General features: G+C 32.2%; 2 protein-coding genes and 1 pseudogene across 2 annotated transcripts in view; all 3 read right to left on the bottom strand.

The window, feature by feature from the left end:
- Positions 1-585: 585 nt before the first annotated feature.
- LOC100811647 (HVA22-like protein a) lies at positions 586-3,155 on the bottom strand. The gene is made up of 5 exons (XM_014774759.3): positions 2,942-3,155; positions 2,636-2,662; positions 2,124-2,246; positions 982-1,225; positions 586-854 (listed from the first exon to the last, which is right to left on the bottom strand). The coding sequence occupies exons 1-5, from the start codon at positions 2,995-2,997 to the stop codon at positions 816-818; spliced, it is 489 nt and encodes a 162-aa protein (XP_014630245.1). The 5' UTR covers positions 2,998-3,155; the 3' UTR covers positions 586-815.
- Positions 3,156-10,908: 7,753 nt separating this feature from the next.
- Positions 10,909-23,476, bottom strand: part of LOC100789685 (uncharacterized) — a 51,027-nt gene continuing 38,459 nt past the window's right edge. The window contains exons 7-10 of the mRNA XM_026128256.2: positions 13,482-13,559; positions 13,031-13,114; positions 11,864-11,948; positions 10,909-11,015 (exon numbers count right to left, since the gene is read on the bottom strand). Of these exons, the coding sequence (XP_025984041.1) occupies positions 10,909-11,015; positions 11,864-11,948; positions 13,031-13,114; positions 13,482-13,559 (354 nt within the window). The remainder of the gene's footprint in view (positions 11,016-11,863; positions 11,949-13,030; positions 13,115-13,481; positions 13,560-23,476) is intronic.
- Positions 17,924-21,839, bottom strand: LOC113001468 (probable pectinesterase 15; annotated as a pseudogene).

Below are 23,476 nucleotides of genomic sequence, written 5' to 3'. Positions count from 1 at the left end.
TACCTATTGTTCTATAACAAAAAATTAAAGGGACAAAATTCTTGTTATTGAAATTGAAGACTTATTTATAAAAAATGATTGACACAAATGATAAAATCTTCTCGTGCCTAATGCTATTGAGTATGAATTAGTTTAAGCACAAATTTTTATTTTAATGAATTTAAATTTGAACAATTCACTCCGAGGGAAAAGATAAGTGATTAATCTCTTTTCATGTTGTATATTTTGAACTAAACATAATTTTCTATAGATAAAAAATTTATTATCTTTTTAATTGTTAAACATTTTAGAATTTTTATTTTTAATTCTTAAAATTTTTTTGATTGATTATCGTTCCTTAACTTTTTTTTTCATCCTTACTTTTAGTCTCATTATATTTTTTTCATTTTTATTTTTAATCCCTATCCAACGATTAAAACCAGCCAAAAAAAAAATTAGAGAACTAAAAAATAGTAAACCCATAAACAAACTGTGTTAAGAGTTAGTACGTAGTATGGACCAAAACCTATTTGACTATTTTGTTGGGGGAGAGAGGGGGTGGGGTGGTTGAGGTAGGGAGTAGTGTGACGACAACAACAACAAAAAAAAAGTCAACAAACTGATTTGTATTGTACTCCATTATCTATTATCTATATTCTATAATTCTATTTACTACAGTTTGGCACATACCATAGTTGTATAGCCTTGAGCCAAAACATAGATGACTAAGACTGATATAGTTACACAACTTAACAAAAGTTAAGCCAACACATGTACATGCACCCCTTTATCCCAAACATGACACAAGCTAGGCTAATATATTGCATTCAATAGCTTCAATTTGCATGCCTGCCACTTTTCCTAGATTTACCAGCCTGCAGAATGATGAGCACCATTAGTACAAAAGGTGAGATACAAAAATAGCATAGTTGATAAAAAAACAAAACAAAAGATAGAATAAATATTTGGTAACCAAATTGTACATATGGAATTAGGAGACACCTTGCTAAGCAGATTCTCAAATGCTTCAGTTCCATGCTCTTCAATGTACTTCTCCGCGGCAGTGAGAACGTCCTCTGGCTTGCCCGAGGAGTCCTTTTTGCTAGGGACATACCAGATGTTAACGTTCTGAGGATTGACAAAGAAAGGTCTCACATAGTGCTCATAAACGTAGGCCGCGCCGCTGAAGTAAGGAATGACCAACCAGCTGGTAAGGATCAGCTTTGCATATGGCCAGATGGGAATCCTGTAAAATAGATTCAGACAATTTAACCACAAGTAGTTTAGTACTTGCCCCCAGCCTAATCATCTCTCTACATATAATCATGACAATGTAAACACAATAGAAATGTGGGTCCCATTTTCCATATGACGTTAGGAACACACTCTCCAACACTCTCTCTAATACACTCTCCTATTGGGCGAAATTCATGTGGATCTCATTAAATATGTGGGTCTCATTTCTCATATGGCAGATTTTATTCCCAAAATATTGAGATCCACATGAATTTCAATCAATTAGAGAGAGTATGTTGAGATAAAAAAAAAGTAAGAGAATGTGTTGCGCACTCCTCTATTATACAAGGTTTGTATAATGCAGATAAAGTGTCACACAGTTCACAGGAATTTAACTACCTAATAGTATAAGTATACTTTCATTGTTATTATATTGCATATCAGTATAACAGTAATCCCTTTAAATGTTTACAATTATAGTCTGTAAAAAAATGTATACAATTATGCATTTATTAGTTATTACTGCATTTTCTAAGACTATTACAATGCACAAGATAAGGCATAGATTTTTGCAGCTAAAATAATCAGAACACTCAAAGCAAAATCAAACTCAACATTCAATTTCATTTACGTCTTTATCTCCGTGTTCCATGTAAAATAGAACAGATTGTAGATCGTTAGATTTGATTGAAGACTAGAATAACACCACAAAAGTTAGTATGAATTGCATTGCTGGTAAACTTATCTACCATGGCAGTTAACTAGTAAGTTGTGACAAACACTTCTTTCTTAATAATAACCACTCCGGGTCAAAATCGCAGGTTTCTCATCAAATATATTGAGCACTCAAATCAGGTAAATCACACAAGAAAGACCATAAAGAGATTCAAGGGTAAAGGCAAAATTACCATTCAATAACTTTGGCAAAAGTAAGTTCAAAGAGGGTGATCAAGGAGTAGAGAACCCAATAAGTGAGCCATTGCTGGTCATCAACAGGAGACTTGCTCTCAATTGCCCTAACCGAGGCATATCTGAAGCATTATTCAAAGAAATCACAAACCATGAATCAATCTATTCATTCTCCAACAATAGCTTAACACATAACAAGAACCAGCAAAATAAAAACAAACAGAAATTAAAAAAAAAGGGATTTTTTGGTGTTTTTAGCCCCTAGCAAATTTCCAAATTTTAGCTTTAGTCCCTATATTTTTTTTGAAATACTCAAACTTTGGTATCTGTACAGAGAAAAAAAATGTTAATTTTAGAGACTAAAATTTGAATATTTTAAAAAATACATGGACGAAAACTATTGGTTCTAATAATCAGGAACTAAAACCAAACTTCAGAAAATTTTGCAGAACTAAAAACACAGTTAATCTTTTTTTAAAAAAAGTTGTTAACATGTACTGTGTGCACTTACAGAGGATAGGCAAGACTAAGCAAAGGCCTGCAAGAGAAACCCAAAAGCCAAAGGTATCATCAGTTAATACACAAAGAAAAAACACACTGAACATGAAAAATATGGTTAATTTAGTCATTGGGGTACGATTGTGAAGCCCTGTGCACGTAATCAAAATTCATTCTAGAAATAATTTCCAAGTTAGAGAGTAGTGTGTTTCACAGGGGGTACGTAAAAGCAACAAAAGGAAAGTGCTTTTTTGTTTTGTGTGTGTTTTGAAGAAAGGAAAGTGCTTAGTTAGAAAAGTAGAAAAAATAAAACACATACCCAGCGAGAACATCAAAATTTTTTAGAACCACCTTGAGGAAACTTCCAGCTCCCATTTTCGATCCTTCTCTCTTAAAAGGAGTTTGTCAGTGAATGAAACTAAGGCCGTGTTGTTGTTGGTTGGAGAGTGTACTTAGGATTTGACACAAGTTGTCTGTGAGAGAACGAAGCAATCAAGTGAAAACGAGAGAATTTATCTGCTTCCGGTGAATCCAATCTCACCGTTGGATTGGCAATCACAGAATTGATTTTATTTAGGGGAATTTTTATCTTTTTACCTTTTTTTTAAGGAATTTTTCAATATTTTCTGAAAAAATAAGTATATTTTAATATCTTAAAACATTTTTTTTGTCTAATAATAAGAAAATTAATAAAAAATACTTTTTTTTAGAAAGATTTACAATTTTCTTTGATTTTATGGAAGTGCTAGTTCGGTATACCCTGGTCGTCATGTACTGAATTTTATTGTTAGGGATTACTTGCTAGATAGGGTCGGTTTCAAAAGTACAACTAGAATTTAGACATAATAACTGATACGAAATAGTTTAGTAATTATGTATGGTTTAAAATCATTAACCAATCAGAAATTAGATTATATGATTTTAAAGATAATTATTAATAATTGAGTAAACTATATATGTTTTATACGAGGTTTAAGAAAATTATATATATATTTTAAAAATCTATACCAATTCTTTAAATGTCCTTTAAATATTTGACAATAACAAATCATATGTATTGACAATTTTGATTTAAAAAGATAAATATGTTTTTTGTCTACATAAATATGAAATTAAACGTTCAAAATTTGTCACGGAAATTTTTTTATCTATTTTTTGTACTCACAAATTTAAATCGGTTACATTTTATCCTGGAGTTAAGTTTGAATACATTCAAACCAATATCCCCATACCCGTATTTTTTGGTATACATGTGGAAAACCTATTACACTCTTTTTATAATTTTAATTTATTTATATATATATATATATATATATATTTCAATAAATCATATGTTAAGTTTTTAATTATATTTTAATTCAAACAATATATAAATATAATGAATAACATTAAAGTTAAAAAATTAAGAAATCAATTATATTTTTAGTTAAATGAATATTTTTAAGTTTTTATTTAATTATTTAACTATTAAACTAATTGATTTATACTTTCAAAAATTATAACAATAAAATCTTATATATATATATATATATATATATATATATATATATATATATATATATATATATATATATATATATATATATTGTGAAAAAAATATAAAAAATATAATAGTGGTAGGTACAAGTATAATTTGATATCCATCTCCATCTCTGCTTAAACATACTCGTACCAGTGTCCATAACCGATCAAAGCAGGTACTTTCCATCAAAATCGGGTTGGGTTTAGGCGGTTCGAGTTTATTTGCTTAGGGTTTTTTTTGTTTGTCATTGAAATTTTTGAATGTTTTCTTAAGATGGATGAATATCAATGGATGTATGATAGTATAATGTCTGAAGAAGTTTATATGAATGACCAAAAGGAAGACGAAGGTGGTGTGAATGAAGAACATGTTGATTGTTCTGATGCGTTCAACACTTCTTGGGTATTAATATGATTTATTGTCATTAAAGTAATTAAATGAATGTTCCTTGAAGACTAAACTTGTATGGATTGCATTCTAAGTGTTTGCTACCCGTGATGATGTTCTGCATTGGGCTCAATTTGTTGCTTATGAAATTGGATTTGTGGCGGTGATTATGAGGTCAGACACAAATAATGGTATTAGAGGAAGGACCTCATTTGTTTTAATTGGTTGTGAAAGGAGTGGTCAGTATAGACCAAGAAGAAGGATTTGGTAAGAACATATACTGACAGTAGAAAATGTAAATATTCTTCTAATGTTGAAGGAGCACAATGACAATAGTTATACAACAATCAAGCAAATATACAATGCAAGAAATGCTTACCGTTCTTCCATAAGAGACAGTAATAATGAAATACAACAACTAATGAAGCTTCTTAAACGAGATCAATATATTCATTGGCATAGATTGAAGGATGAAGATGTTGTACGTGACATATTTTGGAGTCATTATGATGCGGTCAAATTAGGCAATGCTTGTAATTTGGTATTTTTGATAGACAATACCTACAAAACAAACAGGTACAGGCTGTCATTACTTGATATTGTTGGTGTGACCCCAATAGAGATGACATTCTCTATTGCTTTTGCCTATTTGGAGGGAGAATGTCTGAATCATGTTGTTTGGGGTCTACAATGGTTTCAAGGTTTTTTCCTCAAACGTGAAGCACTCCCTGGAGTTATTGTTACCGACAGAGATCTAGCATTGATGAGTGCAGTGAAAACTGTATTTCCTGAGGCTAACAATTTCTTGTGTCGGTTTCATATTGATAAGAATGTGAAGGCAAAGTGTAAAACACTGGTTGGTAAAAAAAATGCATGAGATTATGTCATGGAAGCCTGGGGGAGTTTGGTGGATTGTCCTTCTGAGTAACAATTTGATGAGTGTCTTAAGAAGTTTGAAATTACTTGCTCACTATGGCCAATGTTTGTTGACTATGTCAACCAAACATGGTTGATTCCTCACAAAGAAAGATTTGTTAAAGTCTGAACGAATAAGGTGATGCACTTGAGAAACACAACAACTAACAGGTACGAAAATTGTAAATTTTTGTAGTTGTCATGGTTTACGATTGAATGGATTAAAAAAATATTATGTTTCTTTACCTGGTTGTGTATTTCATATGCAGGGTTGAGTCTACTCATTGGGCCTTAAAGAGACTACTACAAAATAGCCTCAGAGACCTATGTAGTATTTCGGAAGCCATAAACAACATGATCACACTGCAACACCCTGAAATTAAGATATCTTTTGAGACAAGTACACATGTAGTTGCATATGTTTTTAAAGTTACCTTATACAAGAGATTACTTGGCATGATATCAAGGTATGCTTTAAATCAGATTGTTGCTGAGTTTGAGTGTGTACATTATGTTGACAAAAACTCTTCTCTTGTGGATGTGTGATGAGACCTAGTCACGGTCTTCCATGTGCATGTGAGCTATCTAAATATGTTCTTGGTGTCATACTACTTGAGACAATCCATATGTTTTGGCAGAGGTTAAGTTTTTTAGACCAAGGATTATTTGAGCCCCAAGTGAGCATAACCGAAGAGATGGAAACTATATCCAAGCGATTTAAAGAGTTTGATGTTTGTGGCAAAGTTACTTTGAAGATTAAGCTTTGGGAAATTTCTTACCCTGATCTAAACTCTATGTGTGCTCCTCCAGAAAAGGTGAAAACAAAAGGTGCTTAGAAGAAACCGATGACCAAACAACAAAGATCAACAAAGCGTGATCCGTCTTATTGGGAGAATGTTAATGCATTACATTTTGTGCAGAGTAGTAATTCTTTAGTCAAACGTAGTGCATCATCATCTAAGCAACCAATTCAAATAAGGAACATGCCGATGTTGGATCAATTTCATCCATGCATTCATGATTCCATTGTAAATATTGTTGATGTCAAAACTGATGGTAATTGTGGATATCGTGCAATTGCTGCCTTATTAGGTATGGGTGAAGATTCATGGTCACTGGTGCACAACCATTTGCTTAAAGAACTTACAAAATGGTCTGATGAGTATATTAACTTGGTTGGTGGCATAGACAGATTTGAGGAATTAAAGCATTTTCTACTTGTCAATTTAATTTGCTTTAAATAAATTCAATTTGTTGGCTGTTACATGCAAGTTACCATGGATAAGTGAATGAATATAATCGACATGGGATATGTCATTGCATCAAGGTATAATGTGATCCTTTTTTTCTCTTTCACTCCAACAAAGGATGAGATTTTTCCTTCATAGAAGTCAACCACCAACAGATTCTTCTGTGCATCGCGTCATATGTATCGGTCATGTGTATGATTATAATTTTGTTTAGGTAAATACATGATCATCATGTTTGTGTAATTTTTGTAAAAAAAATATGTTCTGACATTTTGAATGTGTATGTCCTTATGCAACATGTATTCTTAAGAGAACGTTGTCCGTTACCGCCACTAGCGTTGTTATGATCTACACATTGTCATCATCAGACAAAGCAGTGACCCACACTACATATGAGTAGAATGCAGTAGTATACAAATTTGTCAAGGTTGAAAACATAATTTGTTGATTTAGGTGAAGATTGAACATTTAGTTACTTAAGCGGTTGTCATGTAATACGATAATATATGCGTGTTTCACTAAATTTTAAGACGGTATTTATTGGGAGTATGTCTTTGTCTGTTTATCCCAAAGTGAATCCACTGATCAAGGTTTACTGTGACGTAATTAATTAGTGTTACTTGGATAATTGGGTTGGTTTGCCTAATTACGGTGACTAAAGGTTTAACATAATAATGCAAATTGGTGATTACTTTTAAATTCAAATACGACTTAAACTAAATTATTTAAAAAACTTATCAAATAACATTAAATAATTAACATTGTATTCTCATATATGATACATAAATCATATGAAACATAAATCATATGAAACCTAAATAATCGCAACAATCTTCATGCGTCTTCCATACGTTGCCTACGTCTGGATCGAACGTAGACATTTCGTTACGTAGTGACACCTCTTGCGATGCCCAGGCAATCTTCGGTGACAGTGTATGCTTCTGTTCCCTCGGTCACTATCCTTAGGTTGAGCAGCCTTTCCAACCTTTCAACTATTGCTTGGCAAGCCTCCTAGTAAATTATCAAAAAACCATAAAAAAGTTTAGGGTTAATGCATGTTCACATACATTGAGTAACAGTCACAATTGATAATTTTGTTTACCACTGCATGTCGAGGCTGGTCTACATCAGCATGTGCATCTTCAGGTGCTTTGTCCATAGCCGTTGCCGCTACCGGGTGCTGAGCAACATCTGGTTCAACAAATGTGTCATGGTGCTGCACGAGCGGATGTTTAGGAGGATCCCCAGGTTGTGCCGGACTCATGAAGGGATGAGATATCATGTAGAACACTGTCTAGGCGATACACATATCTGACCCACCGGTGTAATGTATTCAGAAAATCGAATCCATCTATCATCAATGTCTTCTATACATAGAGAAGGAGCAACAAAGTATGGAGGAATGATCTGCACATACCTAAATTGTCATACTACCCTCTTCGATCGGTGTATGACAGTAGATGGACCCCATCTGATATGACCGAAAAATAAAGAGATAACCTCAAACTCTCTGAATGCACGGTGCTCCCCGTACAGTATCCAACACACAACATCAGACATCAATCTATTCAAACGCTTACGGTACGTCGATACTGGGAATGCCTTCCCAGACTTCCAACGGTAGGAACATGGTTTCCTCTCATCATAATCCTCAGCAACAATAGCAGAACCAACAATAGGAAAATGCTCGTAGATCCAACATTGCACATATTTTAAAAACAAATAAATTCAACACAATTATCAAATAAAGTAACCAACTAAAATTAAATTAAAAAAAATTAAATTACCTGTAATAGTGTGATATATCCTGCAAGTTGCTGGACTGTGCTCTTTGACGCATCATTCAAATTGTCATACATATGCGCTAGTGCAACAACTCTCCATGCATAACTTCCACTTTGCGTCAGGTCATGAAATGCGTCCAAGAATACCACGTGCACGTGTGTGACACTCTTGTTAGCAAAGAGTGTGTAACCAAGTAGATGCAACAAATACGCTTGAGTTGTTACAGTCCACTGTGCTGTGTCACATTTGCTCCGATATACGTCTCACTGCCAAGATAGTCACACATATGCCCCATGGCATCAAAGAATTCGACTAAGAGAAACACGACATCGTCCACATAAAGAGGCTCAAAGCTATGGAACGCGCCTGTAATAGGCAGATGCAACAGTGATGCTACATCATCCAAGGTGATAGTCACCTCTCCTACTAGCAGATGGAAACTACTAGTTTCCTTATGTCACCTCTCCACGAAAGCGGACATAAGTCCTTGATCACTCGTGTCCAGTGAACATGCGATCAGAGGACTTAATCCTGTGGCAGCCACTAAGCCTTTGATCTCTCGAGCAGGCCTGCCAAATTTCTCAACCTTCCTTCCATGGGAGGATAACTTCAGCTCAAGATGTTCCTGAAAATCATAATTTAACTCATTTAAGCAATAATAACAAATAGTTATGAAAGTATTATTTATTTAAAAATATAAATACCTCTCCATTCCAAACTTTTGCTGCCACATGATAAACATAGTCTATCAAAACTGATGTGTTGTGGGGTCTGCTTGGAAAACCCTTAGCATCAGTAACTACATAATCAACAACTGCTTCTTCAGGCTATTCATGGACCTCGTCATCTGCATGATCCACATGCTGAACATCTTCAACAACAGTTACAGCTTCCCATTGTCTATGTGTAGATGCTGGGAGCATTCGCTGTTGGGGGGCTTCATCTGCATCACCACTGACTTCTCTCCCTAAGGCTCTTCCTATAACCTTGCCTAAAGTTCGACCCAAACCTCTGGTTCTAATCATAATCTGCACATTGAAACAGTTAAAACAATTTATGTAAGCGTTCAAACAATACTTCAATCAATTAATATTTAATAATTTATAAATAAATTTTTTATTATTTTTTGAATAACTTTTTTATTACTTTAATATATTCATAAATGCATACAATTTTTTTTTCAAATATATAAAGTACACAACACTAATTCTAGTAAAGTTAAATTAATGACCAAAATATAACTACAATTTTGGTTTTTATTTCTAACAAATCACTATTTCATTTTTCAAGAAATTACTATGACAATAACTTTAATTTTTTTTACTAATGAAAATATTTTAATTTTATACTTCCAAACACTATTTATATACATATTTAATACTATGACTGCAATAATATACATATGACTATATCAACAGTCATATATATATATATATATATATATATATATATATATATATATATAAATTGTAATTTAAAAATTTACATTTTGTTATTAAACTAACTAAATTGTCAAATATATACTAATAAATTTATAAAACTCTTTTAAAATGTGTAACATTTATAAAACACTTTTTAAAATATCAAGTATAAGAAATACTAATTTACTTATACTGTTTAAAAATACTTTAAACACAATAATATATATACATTTATTTTAAAATAAACAAATTACTTAAGTTCTTAATAAAAATTAACTTCAAAAAATAAATATAATTAATTAAATAAAATAACACAAAAAATTACAACAATATTTATCTATTACAAAAAAAAATTAAAACAAAAATATTAATTTATTTATAATTTTTAAATAATTATAAAATAATTTTTTTATCTCAAATTGAAAAAAATAAATTAAAATAAATATACGGATCCCCCCATCCCTGCAAGTTCGACAGCGAGAGTGAGAGGAAAGGAGACGTACCTTGACATGATGGATCTCTGTCAAGGAAACACGAATGGCGTGGTGGCATCGGTCACTAGTGGCATTAATGGTGGCGACAACGAAATCGTGAAGAAGACAAACAAATCAGAGAGAGGAGGCCCTATGCTGCTTAAGTAAATGAGCGGGAGAGGAAACAAAAACACATTTAAAACATAGGTGAAGGATATTTTTGCCATTTTATCTTTTTTGTTGGGCGTATCAGCAATTGGGCTGGTATCTAAAGCAAAACCCTCGTGGCAGTTAGCACTTAGCAGCAAAGAAAAGAAAGGAAAAAAATTGAAGTCCATTAACCGTATAAAATATAATTCTATGAATCAATGATCATACACATTAGTATAACCTCACCTATGATATCATTTGGACTCACTTTTAATTCAGTAAAAGAAACAAAAAATCATGTAGTCTTCTGCATACTAATGGTTCTTTTACACATTAGTGCATATTCTTGCAGCCACTAAATTTAATATTCGTGTAAGACAACTTCATTCTTTTGAGCACCCAAGTCTGAATTTGCGAGTGTTCATTCTTCCATTTAGAGCAAGGGCTAGCACATCATATTCCTCAACGTACAAGAGCTCTGACACCACCGCTTGGATATATGTAAATAAATGTTAGGGATGCTTTTATAAAGATCATATCAAATCAGAATTCTTATTCTAAGAAATGGAATGAGAATTATAAATATAGATAATTAGATTATATTTAAATAGTTAAGATTGATAGAAAAAAATACAAGAGAACTTTTTAAAATAGTTTTGTTACCACTAGCACTTAAATTTGATCATTCATATATGACCTAAATATATAGCTCTCATATAAAAAAGTTCTCATATTTAATACTATATATATGGGTCGGGAGCATGTCAAGTGAAAGAATTTTTGAGCGAATCATTTCCATAATCATGAAAGGTTAAGATTAAGAGATAATTATGTAATTTTTTAAGTGATCATGTAATCATTAAATATTTTTTAATCATAAACATTCATTTATCGTCCACATATACTCTTCTTACCCTCTCATACAAATGAGTAATGACCCTTTCACTTGATAGCCTCCTATCAGAGACTGAGGGCCTGTTAAACTTCTCCATAACCACTTGTAAGAGAAGAAAATAAGAAAAGAAAATGAAAAAAAGTGGATAAACAGACCCGATATCTAGTGAGAACATGACATGTGAGAGGAGTTATCAGGTCCTTGGTAGATGTATTTGGTGAATAAGAAGTGTATGTATAGAGAGGTAGTGCCATGTACCAGGTGAAAGATAATAGCATGAGAGGAGCCGGTACAAACAGGGACAATGTCAATAACAAATCAGGTCCTTGGTTTAAACATTAGGTAAAGCAATTCCAATACCAACTGCTAACGAACCTTTCAGATTTCAAACTTCTTAACTGTAATTCCAATTATAACTATCCCATTAAATAACAAATAAGCACAAACCTTGAATCCATGAATCTGACTGTTAAGTCGATAAACTAGGTCGTGGAAAAAATGGACACCATCTGACATTCTAAGCTGTTCCTACACATTACAAGAAGTCATTCTTTGGTATCCTATCTGCCCTCATATTCATTCCTTATTAATTTTTTAAGAAAATAATCTATATAATGACCTAAAGGCATTTTACACTATCATATAATTACACATGGTTAAATAACCTATTTGATTCTTTATCTTATTTTTTTTTATCCAGGTCCTTTATCTTTTAAAAATTTTAATTTGATCATTTATCTTATTTTTTTGGTTAAGTTTAATCTTTCATTTTTTTTAAAAGTTTAATTGGTCTGTTATCTTATATTTTATCTTATTTTTTGTTCAATTTGATCTTTCAATCTATTTAAGATTGATTTCGTTAATCATTTAAAAATGATTTTTTTTAGTTCGGTTTTCTCCCCTATCCTTCCACTTCATTTTTATCAACAAAAAAAAAATCATTCTTAAATGATTAATGACGTCAATCTTGAATGGATCAAATGACTAGATTGAACAAAAAAAAGATAAATGATCAAAATAAACTTTTTAAAAGATAAAGGATTAAACTGAACAAAAATATTAAGATAAAAGATCAAATTGAACTTTTTAAAAGATAAATGACCAAATTAAATAAAAAAGTAAGATAAAAGATCAAATAGGTCATTTATTCATTACAAATTAACATGCATGGTGAGTTGATTCACTTTTGTAAAACTATCTTAAATATCATACTACCGTATTATCAACTACTGTGATTTCTAATTGGTTATCAATATAAATATTTTTGCACTGATAGAGCATATAAATTAAACTTAGTTTTTTGTCCATATCACTTGACACTTTACCATGCTCCAAATGTATTGCCAACAAAAGAAAATACGCTGGCGTCATATCACAAATAAATTCTAAAACTTTTTAGACTACAATAATGTTTGCATGTAGAGTGAAATAAATTGATATCAACTTGTATTTTGTAGGCTTCTTCTAAAGCAATAACAAGTTAACAATTGTTACTTCTTAGCTATAGGTAATGGACAATCGTGCTGATATCCAAGTCAGGAACTAAGTGCAATCCTAAAATAAACGATTATGTCACTTAACAACTAGCACTAATAAATTTTAATAAATACTGTAGAACATATTATCGAAGGTGATAATGCTTTAGGTAGACCCAAAAGCCTTGCAAATGACAGGTGGAGAATTGCAGCATCATACTGAAGATGAAATTAACACAGATCATCAAGCATCACAAAGTAACACAATTTTAGTGGCATAAATTGTTTCAAATTACCAGAATAACTTTACAGAAACATAGGATTGGAGTCCACAGAGGAAACTGTTATTAACTTGTACAATAATAGAATTCTAAAGAGGACATCTCAAATTAATTTTAAGATTTCAGACTCATGAAAGCCTGGACCTCAGTTTTAATTCCCAAAGCATCCAAATTCATATGTGGATAATAAATTGTTCTAATTACATCTGAAACTTCACAATGTAGTCCTGGCTCAACCCATAGTATATATATACAGTACTTGCATAGGCATTATAGCGAAACTGAGTATTTCAAATTATGCTTACAAGTTGCTTCTCCGATGCATGTGGAAGTGCATTCTTCAAGTTAGCACGAATGGTTATGGGATCTGTCCCCGTGATGACCTACAAAATATGCACAATTGTTCAGACAAGGTTTGTGAATGTAGTGAGAAATTTTAATACTGACACAATTCAACATAAAGAGTTATGGGAGTAGTTTCCCGTTTTTTTTGGTTACTGATTTCAAGTTTTTTCAATATACTGATTGATGCACAGGTTGATAGTTTCAACAATTGGCTATGCTTTGAAATTAACAAAGCAAATATGAAACTTGATAATCACAAGTTATTAGAAAAGCACAAAAAAAAAACTAGAGGAAAGGTTTGGCTTAAAAGCATAACAATTAACAGATAAAGATTTGTTGTTTCCATCTAATCATCAATATCTATATACTAAAATTGAAGTATGATGAATATACTAAAATGCCCATGGCTGAGGTGTTGACATCTATCCATTTTCTTGGTTTTTTGGTCATTTTATAGCCCTCCAGCTTTGCTTTGATTTTGTGCCACCTGTTGCTTTATTTTGTGCCACCTGCCTGCTGTGTTGCCTTTTTTCTGCCACGTTGAGATATTTCCTCTCTCTTCATCTCTTCTTTACACAAAGCCTGAGCATTGTCTGTTTTTGCTTCTCTTCTCATCTTCATTCTATTTTTTCTTTTTACGATTTTGGTTTGGCTTTGAGGATGGGTTGGGTAGCCATGCTTTATCTCGTCGTCGTTCCTGCACTCAACCGAGTTTCCTTTTCTGGGCTTGTCTTTAAACTATAAAATTTAGCCTTCGAGTTTAATTTGGGGTTTGGTTTGGTTTCAGTGATTACCTGATCAAGCTTCTCCTAATCGGTGACTCTTCCATTGGAAAATCCTTCTTGCTTCTCAGATTCGCTGTGAGTCATCACTTTATTTGCTTCTCCTAATCTCTCTTTTGGTTCACTTCCTTTGTTTCTTCATTTCGTTTTAGGATGACTCCTAGGTCGACAGCTACGTAAGTATTATTGGAGTTGATTTCGTAATTATCACTCTTCTTCTCTTTTGTTATTTCTATTTATGGCCCAACACTCATTTTATTTTATTTTCAAAAAATCAGAACCGTGGAGATGGAAGGGAAAACCGTCAAGCTGCAGATTGTGAGTATTCACACTTCACTGACACGAATCAATGTCTTTTACCGACTACTTCATTTATAATGCCTAGAAAGCATGATCATGCATGGAATGGAACACTTTTTCCTTTATTTTATTGTTGGTCACTCAACGTCTGGGACGGTGCTTAGGTAGTGGCACTATTATAAAAAGAGGATTTTACATCGGTTTTAAAGCACTTTTAACGATGGTTTTGAACCATCGTTGTAACCAGTGTCATAAAAAGTCAAAATTTTTTACGACAGTTCTTAAATTACCGTCTTAAAAAAGTTATACATTCTAAGACGGTTATCTTCCTGAGAATCGTCTTAGGATGTGCAACCTTTCTAAGACGGTTTTTCAAAAGACCGTCTTAGAATGTCTACATTCTCTTAGAACCGTCTTAGAATGTATTTTTTTTAAAAAAATAAAAATATTAAAGATTCTAAGACGGTTTTATGAGAAAACCGTCTTAGAATATAGACATTCTAAGATGGTTCTCTTGAGAACCGTCTTAGAATGTATTTTTTTTTAAAAAATAAAAATATTGAGGATTCTAAGACGGTTTTATGAGAAAACCGTCTTAGAATATAGACATTCTAAAACGATTTTCTTTTAAAACCATCTTAGAATGTATTTTTTTTAAAAAAAATAAAAAAAATATTAGAAAAAATGAACTTTCTCCATTGAAATGAAAAATAAGATAGATACTACATTCCTTGAGCTAGTGTTTCTCAAGGTTTCAATACATAATGGTTATCAAGGTGGATACTTAGTAAGCAAGCACATGCAATTTACAAGCAAAATGAAATGAAATAAGACCAACACAACTCAAAATGTAAGAGTAAAATATTTACTTGTCATGCCGACAGTCATTTTTTACCGTAATTGAGGTGAAGCTTATTTAGAGGTACATCATTTAAAAAAATGATAAGTAACAAAATTCTTTCTTATTATCATTTTTTGTTAAAAAAATTTTAATTAAAAAATAGGAAAGAAGAAGAAACAGATGATTTGTGTGATGATAAATATTTTCAACTTAACAAAATTTGATGATCTCACATAAAACATTCATTTGAGGACTTGAATATTACAGAAAACACAAACTTATCTAAATTAATTTGAAAGCTGAATCATCCTGTATATTTCTTTTTGTCAATTACCCTTAATAATTTTCTAGTAAAATCATTAGACATACACTGAATCAAAAACCAATAAAACAATTTTCTGTAATTTTTATAAGGGTAAATAATAATAAATGATATTATTGTTAAAAAAATAATTAGGAGAGAATTTATAATTTATTATATAGTCATTTCCCCAAAATAAGACTTTATAGAATTAAATTTAGTGGGAAGATAATAACTAGTAAAAAAAGAAAACCTAGGAAACTACACTGACTTGTAGACAAGATTTTAAAGGTTAGATTAATAAAGGGAAGAGATAGTGAGAAAGTAGTGAGTTTAAAACTCACTACTAAAAACTAATAATTAATATTAATATAAAACTAAAAGAAAAAACAAAAACAATGGCATCTAGACAAAAGAGATAACTATAAGTGGGCAATAGGGACCAATTAACTCTAGATTTCCTATTGAGTAATTAGATTTAGAATAACCAATAGCAGAAAATAGCAGAATGTCATCTAACTATAAGTGGGCATGTTCCAGAAAATAGCAGAAACATGAACCTGTGGTCCTGACAATGTGCATGAGTCCAATAAATTGCGAAGAATTTCAAGAAACTCGCCGTGCATGTTCTCTCCAAAATCTGGTAACATTCATTTAACCTGAACAAATAGTATGCGTAATAAAAACAAGCTGGACTAGCCTTCCATATTATATTACATATAAAATAGGATTTCAAATTAAAATATATGATATTTTAGAAAATATGCAAAAAATTTTTTGTTAAAGAAGTATATTTTAATTTAATAGAAAGTGAATATATCTCACCTAATTTGGACTTATATTAAAGTATTGTGAAATTCTATAATTAATTTTCCCCACACATATCTTTCATAGGAGGAAATCTTTCTCCAAAATTAATTTTCCCCAAAATTAATTCTATAATTAATTTGGACTTATTGAAGATATATTTGGATGTTAAATATTTGTGTTTTCCTAATAAAAAAATAAAAATATACTTTCTCACATCATAGAGAATAGAGGTTAGTCCCTTTCTCTAAATCTCATTTCCATTGCTAAATTATAGTGCTTTGGTACCAACATCTTTTATATAAAGACAAATATCTTATATAAAGACAATTTTTTAATATTTCTAATTCTTATTTTTTAACTACGTAAGCTGATTTAAAAACAGTATCACCAAACATATTTTTTTCTTTTTCTTTAAAAAAAAACAGTTTTAAAATTATTTTACATAATACTGTAACATTTTTGTGTGAAAAAAAAATAGAACACAAAATCTTTTGTTCATGTAATAATTATGGAAATAAAATCTACTTCACATGATAAAAGAAATAAAACTAGAGCACTGTGATTACTGATGAATTGTGATGTTTTGCTGGTTTAGTAATTGGATGAATAAGGCCAGTAAAACAGTTTTGATTATGAAAAAACTTAACTAAAGTGATATTAAAGGCAGGACACGTGTTTTTATTAACCACACATGGTATGCTTCAGCTCCTCCAAAATGTGTTGTTTTGTCATGTTTGATAACTTGTAATAGAATTACACAGACATCCAAAATCTCGGTAAAATGAGGTTAAGAGAAAACATAACAATTTTTATGTTCTTCAATAATAACATTTTATGTTCCTAAATTAAAATTTCATTGTTACTGTATAACGTTTATGTGCGGTGCTAATCCAGACAAGAAAGTGGTTGATGAATAGTTACAAAAGCATATCACCAAAAATATGAAGAAAAAAAGGTAGCAATAGACCACTACTAACCTTCACTAGTGGAAAGCGCGAATTCTACATCGGTGGAAACCCACATTCAAAGACGGTGCATAGACGATGTAGAATGTACAATCGTTGATAGGCTAACGTTTCAACAACGTTCGTCAACTGCCCGATGTAAAAATCCATAATATTCTAAATTGGTGCCAGCATAATGACCGATGTTGAAAGCTTCGGATCAAAATCGGTGGTGCTTTCAGGCACGATGTTGAATGCATTCATTCAACATCGTTTGTTCGGACGTGCCCGATGTTGAAACCGCAAAAATCTACATCGGTGGAATTCCAAGAACGTCTTTGTATGTTAGTATTTCAACATCGGTGATGACGTCAGCCCCGATGTTGAAATCGTGCTTTCTACATCGCTGGAAATCCAGGAATGTCTTTGTATGTTATTATTTCAACATCGGTGCTGACGTCAGCACCGATGTTGAAACTGCGCTTTCTACATCGTTGGATCTCCAGGAACGTCTTTGTAAGTTAGTATTTCAACATCGGTGCTGACGTCAGCACCGATGTTGAATGGGGGTCAACCTGCAATTAAAAATTAGTTATTTTTTTAATGAATATTTGAAATTTATTAACTATATATTACTAATAATAAAGTTACTTCACACATACCAGTCATTAACAAGATTGCTACCAACATTGATCATTAACAGGATTGCTACCAACTTTGAAGCCACCAGGAACATAATGCAGGAAGTGGCATCCTTCATCGAATGGACAGCCAAAGGTGCTGCATAATAAATGAAAGCAGATGACATAAGACTAACATATAACTAATTGATAAGATTCAGATAGGATTCACATAAAACGCATCAAATCACAATGATTGATGACCAAAGTAACAAACAATACTGAATACCCAATGACAGAAAATAAAAAAGGGTCCAGACCTATAGTATACAATATATCACAAATAAGATGGCACACTTGGAAGTTCAAGTATTCTAATGACAAAATAAGAGAATAGTGCATGGTTACATGATAAATTGATAATTAAGTACAAATAACTAAAATGGAGAAATTTGAGCACCTCTTATGATAGAAAACATATGAAACAAATTCCAGCATGGTATGTCTAACTCACAAAATTCAAAATAATAGAGAAACCATAAATCATCTTCAAGCCTAAAATAATACTGCTCAGTATTCAACAGTAAAGCAACAATACTCAATCTGATTTTTCATAAAAGAAGCAGCAAATAGAGAGGCTACAAACATCAAATTGCTAAATGCAAGTACATTAATAATACAGAATACACATAACAATTCTTAAAAAAAATAAAAAGAATACACATTAACAGAAGATAATGGAAAATAAAAAAATCCATATGACATAGTCAGGTGTACTTTTATCAAAAAATCCCAAGTCATAGCCTAATTCATTCCATTTCCTTCTTTACAAGTAATTTTCACTTGCATCCCTTTTTCTATGTAACTTGGGAATAAAGGCATATGACTATGATACTATCTGATATTCCCTTCAACAACATAAATTCATTCAGCCTGGTCACTCCAGACTACCTAGGGAGCAACAGTTCAGAACTGAATAAAAAAAATCTGAAAATAAGAAGAGGAATAAAAAAAATAATCTTTAAATGGGTTGCAAGAGAGAGACCAGAGGGTCCATAATGGTCTCATGAGGGTGCATGGGGGGTCAAGTAGTAGTTGCAAGGTAGGAGAGGAGACAAGTGAGGTATGATAGTTATGAACTTTGACAGGGTATTCACAAGATTTTGGCCACCATCAGCATAGTGGTGATAGAGCACCACAAAAATAATTTCCTCCTTCCTATTTCTCCTCTCAAAAAATTTTTGGAAATTTGATATTTCTATCCTATCCAATCTCCCTCCTTACTTCCTTCCCCTCCCTTTCTACCCAAACAAATAGAGGGTTAGAAATCACACTCCCAATGTTATAACATTGACAAGCAATCAAATACAATAATATACCATCAAGGCATGCAAGGGCTGTAACTTGCAAGACACAGTTATTAAACACTCATAGCACACATCTGTGCTTCTAAAGCAGAAAGAAAATGAGAAAAGATGGTGACAACATAATTTATAATTCTTCCATAAGAGTTACTCCCTATGGTCCTTATTATAAGGCACTTTGGAAATAAATTACACAGACAAATAAAGTAATTAATTCAGTTGATTTTATCAATTTTTTTATAAAATGTTGCTAATGTACCAATTATACCCTTTTTAATAATCATTAACTTGTTATGTTAGATGTGAAAACATTAAAGTGTGTGAGTGTTATGAGCCACTATCAATAAAAAGTACAAATACTTAAGAATATTTAATAACGACAAGTAATGGAAAAAAGATTCAATGCTTCATAGGAATTCTAAAATGCCTTATACAAAAGACTATCAATTCCTTCTAAACTATGCCTTATAATCAAGACCAGAGGAAGTAATATCAGCATAATTTCATCTGCAATCCAAATAGATCAGTTAAAAGATAAAAATAGGTAAAATATAATGTGTATATAAGGAACATCTTATTGAATCCGTGCACAGGTCTAATTGATGACATGTTCCTTATATACACAGGTCTAATTGTGCAGATGAAATTGTGCACAGGTCTAATTGTGTCTAATTGATGACATGTTCCTTATATACACAGGTCTTTCAGAGGAAGTAACATGTTCATTCAATAAGATTATTGGATGTAAAAATATAATGTGTTGAAATTGATCAGTTAAAAGATAAAAATGACAAGGAGGAGAAGGGATACAAACTGGTCTCTAAAGGGATCTCTCAAATCGTTCCATCCATCAGGAGCTACGACATCAGACATGTATGTTCTTGAGAAGAACACAGTGGCATAGGCTCCCCAAGCTCTTCCAAGCCACTCCCTCCCACTTCCACTTCCACTTCCAACAATTCTACAATTCACAAAGGAAAATCCGCTTTCCTCATTCATCGATTGCCTCCCTTGAGCGGTGATCGATCCGCTAATCTCATCCTTCTCTTCTTTTGCCACACACTTTATGGTACAATCCTGCACGTGTCACAACTTAAATTGTGTGTTTTCCAATTATATATCAAGTTTTCTCCTAATGATATCATATTAATTGCATACTGCAAAATGCAAAGAGTGTGTTTGTGTGTGTATAAAACAAACAAAAAATAATGTTTTTGATCTAATTACATAATTTAAATTATGTGAGTCAAATTAAGGATTTCAGTCGTTTAAAATGACAAAATTATAATAATTGAATGGAAAAATGAATAAAGTAAATTTAATTTAAGTATGTAATGCTAGAATGGCATTTACTTCAATTCACTTTGTCAAATGAATGCCATTTATATACCTTCATATAATAACTTGTCATTCAGTTAAATCCCTCATCTGAGCATTACTAGTTTCACCTAATCTTTATTCACAAAAAAAAAAAAACGTTTCTCCTAATCTTTCACTTATGATGGGGCAACTAAAATTTAATTAAAGCCGTAATATCGCAGAGGATGCATATAATTAAGAGTGATATGTTAATTTGTGTATGTGGTGACGAATTGCGGTAGACAAGACATACTTTAAAGGGAAGGCAATTATTTATTTATATTATTTTATTTATTTTTACCTCATAAAGTGATTTAGCATTTCCTAATATGAAATCAATGGATCCTTGGATGAAGCATTCTTTAAAATAATGTCTTCCACTATCATCATTGAGTGTGTCCTGCGCACCATAAAACCCACACCCATAGAAAGCAGCTTGATCATGGTAACCCTCAGTGCCACTGCTTGTGCCCCAACAACTCTTGGTGGCGGTGGAGGAGCCATGTTCTTTTCAGAAAATAAATCGTAAAAATCATAAGTTACAACATATATATACATGTTAATAATGTTCACAACGTATGCAAGAACGTGAAATTGAACAAAGTAACCAATTGAATTGCATGCATGCTTAATATCACCTTAAAGCTGATGTTGTAAGCAGTGAACTTAGAAGCAAAGATGAAAAAGGAGTAGCTATAGGAAGTATAGCCGGTGGAATTTGCGGTGTTGTTCCATTCTATGGTTGTATTCAGATACCCTTGACCTTGAATTATCAAGTAGTTTTTGTTGGCCTGCACCACTACCTTCTTCCTGCCATTTGTAAAAGAATTGAGAATTTTTCTTTTAATTTTAAAATTAAAATTAATTGATTTAAATGTCCTTCTAGTGAGGTTGTATGTTGTTGAAACTATAAGTTTGACTTTTTGTTTCAAAATTGATCAGCAAGTCATCTAAAATTTGATCCCTTACTGCCATCAGTTTCACAATACTCTTGCATGTAAGAGAGACTTTGAGATGTAATATTAAACCATTCACTTTAAAATTAGTTAGATTCATAATGAGTTAACAAATGAAAAGGAAGGAAAAAGAAAAATAGAGGTGATTAGGCAAAAAGGATGAATTAAAATATAAGGTGTATATAAAGGCCTGTGCACAATTTCATCTGCACAATTTCACCTGTGTATATAAGGAACATCTTATTGAATCCACGCTATGTGGACGATTGGTTAGCTTGCCGCAGATACAACAAGAAATCCCAATTAGACACAAGAGTCCAGGTATTCCCACTCCTATTGCTAACCCATATTTGGCACTTCTTGAAAGACCTGTGTATATAAGGAACATGTCATCAAACTATTCATATTAACTGTTGTTAGGTTTTACAGAAGGTTTTTCTTTTTTTGTAAATTATAAATATCTATTTAAAAATTTAGTGAGGTCTGCCTCCAAACTCATCACACTTCCTTTGCTTCACACACTCAAACAGAACCTTGAGAATTTACTAATAATATTTTATAATCCATGTCTCACGCTTTGAAAAAAACTAACACATCTCTAATAGTATTTCTTCTAGTTGTTGTCATATTCTTCAACTAATCATGAATCATGCTTCTAGTGTTCTATTATTCTATCACTATCCATGACTACGTGCCAAGTGTCCTTATTTTATTTTAAGCAAACGATGCCTCTAGTCCATTTTCATACAATTGAAAGTCAAAATATCGAATTACCTAACTGCTTACCTCTTAATAAAAAAACAAGAAAGGAAAACCTCTCACGGTCATAACCCCCCAAAGACGGAAGATATAGCTAGTAAATATCCATGTTCCCATATTGGCATACCTGATGGGTGTAAAAGGGACTTTGTCACTAAACTCCTTTTCCTCCACCGAAAAATCATGAAACTCACGAGACTTTTTCTTCACATCCTCCACCAGCTTCTCCGGAATCTCATGATTTGTGAGCTTACCAGCAAGTGAGAGACAGTTGAAAGTGAATTGCATTAGTACTTTTTTTTTATCGCCAAATGTTAGTGTTTGTTAGAATGTTGTTTTTTGTTAGCAGAAGACATTGAACCCAAGACCTCTCCACTCTCCCCTTCTCCCTTAACCATCGAACCCACCTTATACCTCCAAAGTGAATCCCATTAGTACTTTCTATAGGGAACAAAAATATTTTGAAAGAGAAAGTTACTTACCATGAAGAAACCCCATTCTGCGCAGGCCTTGCCAAGTTGGTACAGAACTTTGGTGTGAATTTGAGGGTCATGTGAAGTGAGGAGAGACAGGTCAACGACTGGGATGGAAGCTGCAAGCTCATCAACTACATCATCATAGAGGTTTGTGATAGAGTCGTTGTGTTGACTAAAATGTTGTAAGGTTTTTGAAATGCGTGTGAGTTATACACATAGCACAGTCGATTAACAATGAAAAAACACAGTTAGGCACCATGCATGTCAAATTTCAATGAAAAACTTAAATGATTACGATTTACCTTCTTAGGGGCCCTTAAAGTTGAGAACAGTATAGTTGCAATCATTTGTAGCTATGGATTCACACCTGTCAAAACACCTGCAAATAATTTCCAGCTTGGTTGCACAACAAATAATTTGCGTACCAATGCAAAAACCAAATG

The sequence above is a fragment of the Glycine max genome, chromosome 4 (genome assembly GCF_000004515.6).
Source record: "Glycine max cultivar Williams 82 chromosome 4, Glycine_max_v4.0, whole genome shotgun sequence".
NCBI lineage: Eukaryota > Viridiplantae > Streptophyta > Magnoliopsida > Fabales > Fabaceae > Glycine > Glycine max.
The sequence above is the reverse complement of the archived record's forward strand: the minus strand, read 5'-3'. Positions and strand labels throughout refer to the sequence as shown.

Excerpts from the sequence above, each read along its gene's own strand:
- LOC100811647 (XM_014774759.3), bottom strand. The coding sequence starts at position 2,997 with ATGGGAGCTGGAAGTTTCCTCAAGGTGGTTCTAAAAAATTTTGATGTT. Across the intron at positions 2,247-2,635 it reads CTTAGTCTTGCCTATCCTCT|ATATGCCTCGGTTAGGGCAA; the intron begins GTAAGTGCACAC and ends ATAATGCTTCAG. Across the intron at positions 855-981 it reads TTGAGAATCTGCTTAGCAAG|GCTGGTAAATCTAGGAAAAG; the intron begins GTGTCTCCTAAT and ends ATCATTCTGCAG.